This window comes from Dipteris shenzhenensis, chromosome 14 (genome assembly GCF_047967505.1).
Source record: "Dipteris shenzhenensis isolate YYH24624 ecotype China chromosome 14, Dip_SZ_1.0, whole genome shotgun sequence".
Classification (NCBI taxonomy): domain Eukaryota; kingdom Viridiplantae; phylum Streptophyta; class Polypodiopsida; order Gleicheniales; family Dipteridaceae; genus Dipteris; species Dipteris shenzhenensis.
This window is the reverse complement of record NC_141609.1, coordinates 39526152-39532477: the sequence shown is the minus strand read 5'-3', so window position 1 is coordinate 39532477 and position 6326 is coordinate 39526152. Positions and strand designations below refer to the sequence as shown.

General features: G+C 42.7%; 2 protein-coding genes across 3 annotated transcripts; both read left to right on the top strand.

Annotated features, from left to right (window-relative positions):
- Window positions 1-866: 866 nt before the first annotated feature.
- On the top strand, window positions 867-4698 carry LOC147894610 (uncharacterized). Its single transcript, XM_087385347.1, has 4 exons — window positions 867-901; window positions 4035-4242; window positions 4353-4484; window positions 4567-4698. Exons 2-4 carry the CDS (start codon window positions 4123-4125, stop codon window positions 4696-4698), a joined length of 384 nt encoding a protein of 127 aa, XP_087241473.1. The 5' UTR covers window positions 867-901; window positions 4035-4122.
- Window positions 4699-5017: 319 nt separating this feature from the next.
- On the top strand, window positions 5018-6013 carry LOC147894609 (uncharacterized). Of its 2 annotated transcripts, none has more exons than XM_087385435.1 (4): window positions 5018-5159; window positions 5253-5341; window positions 5659-5730; window positions 5836-6013. In XM_087385435.1, the coding sequence occupies exons 1-4, from the start codon at window positions 5047-5049 to the stop codon at window positions 5961-5963; spliced, it is 402 nt and encodes a 133-aa protein (XP_087241561.1). In that variant the 5' UTR covers window positions 5018-5046; the 3' UTR covers window positions 5964-6013. The 2 variants fall into 2 exon arrangements, with proteins under 2 accessions (XP_087241561.1, XP_087241560.1); XM_087385434.1 differs by having other exon boundaries at window positions 5253-5416.
- Window positions 6014-6326: the final 313 nt, after the last annotated feature.

Here is a 6326-nt window from a genome sequence, read left to right as displayed (position 1 = left end):
TTCCTCCCCTCCTCCACCTCCTTCGCCATCACCTCCTTTGGGTTGCCCACCTCCAGCTCCCCCCATGTCCTCCTAAAATATTCGTCATCCATATCACCTCCTCTACGCTCTCGCTTTGTTGTCTCCCCTACGCTCTCGCTTTGCAGTTGCTTTTAGCCTTACCAGCTTCCTTGCTATCGCATATCCAAAGAAGCCTGGCGGTAGCGTCGGTCGTAGTCGACTCCGAAAATTGCCCACCTCGAAAAGTCCTACTCTCGTTACGTCGCTCATTGCACGAGCTGCTATCACCCATTTCCAAACATGGGTGCACAGTGCTTCGTAGGATGTGCACAGCCACGCTTTCCCATCATGACTCCAAGGCTCTCTTCTTCAATGTTCGAATCATGTCTCCACTAAAGTGGAAGGCTCGCTGCTCAGCAAAATTATTAGCAAGAACGGCAAATAGATCCACGCCTCCCCCTTTTGGACAATGGTAGGAAGTAATAGCTATTGCGGCATGTGAAGCGGGGGCAGAGAAATAGGGAGACCTCGTGCTTCTCATCGGGTTAACGAGCTTCTCATCAGGTATTTTGTTGTTCTCCTCACATAGTTTGTTGTTCTCCTCGCATTTCAGCCTCATCATCGTCTTCTTCTTGGTGTTCAGTAATAAGCCGCAATTTTAGTCCTTTCAACTTTCAGGTGCTCTGAAATGCTCTCACAGTCGCCAAGCCTATCGGGCTCCTACTACTATTCCAAACTTGGGATGCAGGCAATAGAGGGCTAGTGTCCTGTTGCTCCTGCAATAGAAGTCTGACTCATGACTCCTCCAAGTGTGCATTTGGGAAGCATCAAGTCGACGAGCTACTCAGATGAGCTATTCAGAGAAGATTCTTCAGAGAAGCTTCAGGTCGACGAGCTTCAGGTAGGCTTCTCATTCTTGAACTCTCGAATGTTGGAATCTTGGAATGCAAAAACGTTTCAAAAAATTTCTAGACAAATTTCTTGAGCAAACATTGTAACTCGCAAGCTATGCCTTTGTTGTGACATGCATTTCTATCATCACGTTGTAAGCCTTGCGTTGATCATTCTGGCTCTTAGTTGTGGCAACTCGCTTTAATTGTTGGCTGCCTCTCTTTGGCAACTCACTCGATTGCTCTCTGCCTTTTCTAACTATAGCGTCTCTTCATTCGCCATGCATCCCCATTCCCCTCTCCATCACCGGCTAAGACAGCACGTCCGGAGGTAGGAATATATCGTACTTCAATTCCTAATCTTGAAGCAAGGAGGCTGTGAGAGCCCCTTGATTTGGGCCAAACATGACTCCCAGGAGGCCGTGATATCGCCTCTTGGGAGTCATGTTTGGCCCAAATCAAGGGGCTACCAAAGGCCTAAAGCGCTTCTCCCTTCCTTTACCCTTTGAGGCTTTGAGGCTACCTTGATTTGAGGCAAACATGGCTCCCAAGAGGCCGCGATATCACAGCCTCCTGGGAGTCATGTTTGGCCCAAATCAAGGGGCTACGAAAGGCCTAAAGCGTCTCCCCTTCCTTTATCCTTTGAGGCTTTGAGGATACCTTGATTTGAGGCAAACATGGCTCCCAGGAGGCTACGATATCACGGAACCTTGGGAGCCATGTTTGCCCCAAATCAAGGGGCTTTCAAAGGCCTTTGGGAATAATGGAACAGATTTCTAGAAAGTTTGAAGCACCACTAGTGATTGATTTTACAACTCAAAATTTGAGGGTGCACATTCCAATTTGTACGATTGGAGGGCCTCCAATGCTCTGTCCAGCCAATGAGAAATGCTATTGAGCACTCTGCAAACTCTTTCCAGCTTGTCAGAAGCACATTCAGAGATCCCTGCTACAAGTCTTCAGAGTTCTTAAATGCCCACCAAAAATCTGTTCACACGATTTATTTGATTAAGAGCATCAATATTGCGCTGGTTCATCATTTTCTCCCATGTGCACTAGACCTAAGAGCAATGGTGTTGGATGTGCCAAAGGATCAGATCCTCACGGCCTTGCTGGTAGAGAAGGACTAGTCTATCCATGAGCAAGAAATGGTGAAGGTCGAGTAGGCCCGCATTAAAAGTAGGTAGCTATGGTTGACTACGGTAGACTTCCCCTCTAAAAACTTTTTCCAGTTTGTTAGAAGGAATCAACTGCGAGATCTGATTGATCGAGTAGAAGACATCTAGGGTAAGGTCATGACTAAATTCTAGCACACCGCCATGGTATTTAAGCAAGAGTTGAGCACCATTGTTGGTGAGGAGTCTGAGCAGGATGACGATTAGGTGGCCAATGCTAACTCCATGCTAGAAGGCTTAACCTACTAGGTGCATGAGTACCAAAGGATGATGCTGGCTAAACTATTCAACAGAACAGAACTAAAAGAGTCACTAAAGGGCCTGGCAGAGGACAAGGCCCTTAGATGAGATGGCCTGACCATGGAATTCTTCAGAGAGTTTTGGGACATCATGGGCTAGGAGTTGATCAACATGGCAGCAGTGGGATGCAAGCTCCTTCTCAAAAGACACAAATTCAGGGTTGATGAAGCTCTTTTCAAAGAGACAGAGCAGAATCAAAGTGGGCGACTGGAGACCCATAATGATTCCATAGTCTTAGAGGGCTGCTCTTGAGAGACCCATGCTTTGCCCCATTTCATGGGGCTCTCAAGAGCAGCCTATGTGGCTAGAAGCCACATCAAAATCTTTTTCATTTGCTGTTTTTTGGAATGGTTCCTCCCTCATATTGGCTGAACTGTTGAGCAAATTCCATCCAGTTCAATTCCCTATAACTATAACTAGTTTCATCTTAGTACATTATAGCTACAACTAGTTATATGTTAGTAAATTTTTATTAGTCTATTAACTAGTCTGAGCTGTGTATATGTTAGTTGTATGTTTGTATATTTCTTAGATGTAAGTATATTCTAGATGTAAGTATATTCTAGATGTTACGTATATGTTAGTGGACTATAACTAGTATATTAACTAGTTATACTTACATATGTAGTTATGATATATCAGACTAGTGTTAGATGTCACAATACTAACAAATCCAGAATGACAAAATAGTGACTAGTCAGTAGTCTACTTACTTTACTCAGATAGAGTTAGTATACTTACGAATTAACATGGATGTTACTATGAGATGTTACTGGTATACTACCTAGTTATTATGCTATGTGAGTAACATAAACGAGCTTCATGTATGCAGATGGAAATAGGAGAAAGTGTGAGCCCTACCAAGACGAGAGGGAGGGGCAAAGAGAAATCCCAAACACCTCCTAAAAAAAAAGGGGGGAAAGCGGACCATAAAGGTTCAAGAGGAACTCGAGGCAGGAGATCAAGGTGGGGATAAATCAGAGATGGATGTTCCTGCTAGCACAGAAGACACGACTACTGATGTGCATGATGCAGATGTTGTGGATGATGAGATGGAATCAATGGTGGAAGATATTTCCTTGGATCTTGTTAGTGGGGGTGATGTTATTTCAAGATGCAGGATTCTCAGTTCAGATGAGTGTCCTAGGTTGCCCTTGTGTAGACTTCTTACATATGCCAGGGTTAGGGGTTTGAATTGAATGCAGACTAGAAAAAAACAATATGATTAAACAAATCTTACAAGTTCATGCACTGCAAACTTGCCAAAAGAGAAATTTCAGTTGTCTTTTGTGGGTCAATCAAGGTGCACATCACCCTAATATGCTGTGCTTTGGTCTCTCTATATGATTCCTCAATACAGCCATCCAAGCCATGGTTCTATGGTTTCCTTCCCACACATAGAACATCTTGTTAGATAGGTATAGCAAATCAAGCTTTAATGCAAGTTCCTTATCGAATACTTCTTCAACTTCTTGCCACATCGGTGACCAAGTCTTCCTAATCTCTTATGTAACCTCTGTCTCCTCTCCATTCCCAGTGCAAATAGAAACTATAAATGCACCCTTCTCAGGGAGATATTCCTCATACTAGAAAGCACTCTTAAGTGCAGATTGAATGAGATATCCCTCATACTGGAAAGCACTCTTAAGTGCAAATATTTTCTTTGTAGATTGAATGAGCATGCTGTGATCAAGCCTAGCTTGAGGGATGTGCTCATAAATGCCAACAACATTTGTGAGTGCGATGCCCAAGCTTTCATGAACTCCTTGTCCTCACAAGAGCGCAAGGCAATTAACAATGCCAGAACCAAGGAGGTTAAGGGGAATGTTGGTTGGTACCCTTTGAGCAGAGGGTATTTGGCACGGCTTGTATTCCAGGTGATACTAATATTTCTATCCACCCTAAGATTTTATTGTTATGAAAAGCCTCATTGATTGTCTGTCAATGCTAAAAGGTGCATTTTGGTTGCTTTCATTATGTCTTGCAGGTTGAATTTAACATTGATATCAAGAGAGCTCTAGGGAGGATCAAATCTGTAGTTCCAGTAGAGGAGAGAGCAGTGGCAGAGAAGAAGGAGATAGATGCAATGCAAAGAAAAATATCCGATCGGATGGGATGGGTAACTTCACTCTTGGTTTATGGCTCAAGTACATTGGTCAATTTAAAAAGTTCCAAAAATCATGCCCAGTAATGTTTTGTAGGTGCTCAATTGTCTTGAACCCCAACTAGGGGATTTTTGGAAAGACAAGTTATTTTCTTTGAACTTTGATGCGGCGGAGAAGGTTATCACTCTTGAAAAGATTAAGTGCATTTCCCTTGCACCATTGAAATAGGAGAAGAAAATTCAGTACTTGTCTTTGTTGGAGGCTAGTACAATAATGTGGAATATGTATCACATGCCTCCTTCAGATATTCCATACTGAGCGTAAGCCAATTAAGTCTCCTTTTTTTGTGCGATTGTTTCGGCAATCATAATATTACTTCTTGTGTTTTGTTATTCCAATGCGATGGCATATTGCTATTACAGGTGGCTGGCCCGAGAAATTTTCTTGGAGAAGATTGAAAATCATGCCATTGGTGTGCTTGAGGAGCTTAAAAGCATTGGGCGGTTGTTTGCCCTACCTTTTGAGTATAGTCTTGGTCAGTATTTTGATGACATCAAATTGGAGGGAAGAAAGTGTATGTTTACCTCTTTGAAAATTAGAGAGTCTAGTGAACTCAGTGGTGTTGGGAAGGGGAAGGTAGCTACCAAGATGACAGAATTGGATCAGGCAGCTCACCGAGTCGTCTTTAGGTGAACACTTTGTCGATTCTTCCAACATGTATTCTCTTCCATTCATTGTTTGCCTCATAATTCTAACCATTGTTACCATTGGGAATGGCTCAGATATCTCACATGTTTGAAGAATGAGGGCAAGATCGATGAGCTTCCGAGACATTGCAAGGGTTGGACAGAGATGGCCAATCCAACTACCTGTATGTATCCTAAGTCCATGCATGGATACTCACAGTGGGAGCTTGTCAATTGCCCTTGGTGGTTAGATTTTTCAGGTGGTAATGTGCTTACACGAGAGCTTGATTTGCACAAGCAATATTCTACAACAAAAAAGACCATAGAAATAAGCAAGGATTAGGATAATCCAAGAAGAACAACACAAAAAATAGAGAAGAAAGATTGCAAGGAAGGTTGGTTTATTTGGTGTGTTTGAAACATGCTACAGGGGGGTAGGGTCAGTCAAACTAGTTGTAAATCAAAAGTGTTTTGAGCTCGTCTGCCCTTTTTTTCTTGACAGCCAAGGATGTGGAGAGGACACCATCTCCACCGCCTACGGAGCCTTCTATTGATGTTGGTGATGGGATAGATGGTATTATTTCAATTCCATCAATCTTTGAGTTTTTTTATTTGAAGTGCATAAGACTTGGGATGAGCTTCTTGCATATGTTCAGCATTGGATTGTTTTTGTCAACAGGAAAAAAGATAGCGAAAGTTGTCACTCCATTTATCTTCTGTCCACCACTATCGCTAGAACATGCTATGCATTATGGAGGGTTGGCTACGTATGGATGCTCTATGGGAGACTACATTTTGATGGGCTAGGACTTTGCATGTGCTAGAAAAAATGATATGTATGCTAAGATCCATGAGTTCTTTTTGTCCGCATGTGACCCTTCTATGGAATACAAGAAAAAGGGGAGAAAATTTAAATGGGCAGTAGATTTTATTTTCCTAGACTTTCCCACAAGACAGAACTTGGGTGTCAGTAATCCATTACCTTCCTGGAATATTCTTTATGAGGACCATGTGAAGTATGGTTTGGCCATAGCCACAGCCACCATAGGAGACAATGGATGGCTTGCCATGCTTTGTCCCATTGTAGGTGGTGTGAGATGTTAGTAGGATTCTTGATATGTATATGTGCAATTTGTTAGATATCAATGCTCCACTCTCGTTAACTACACG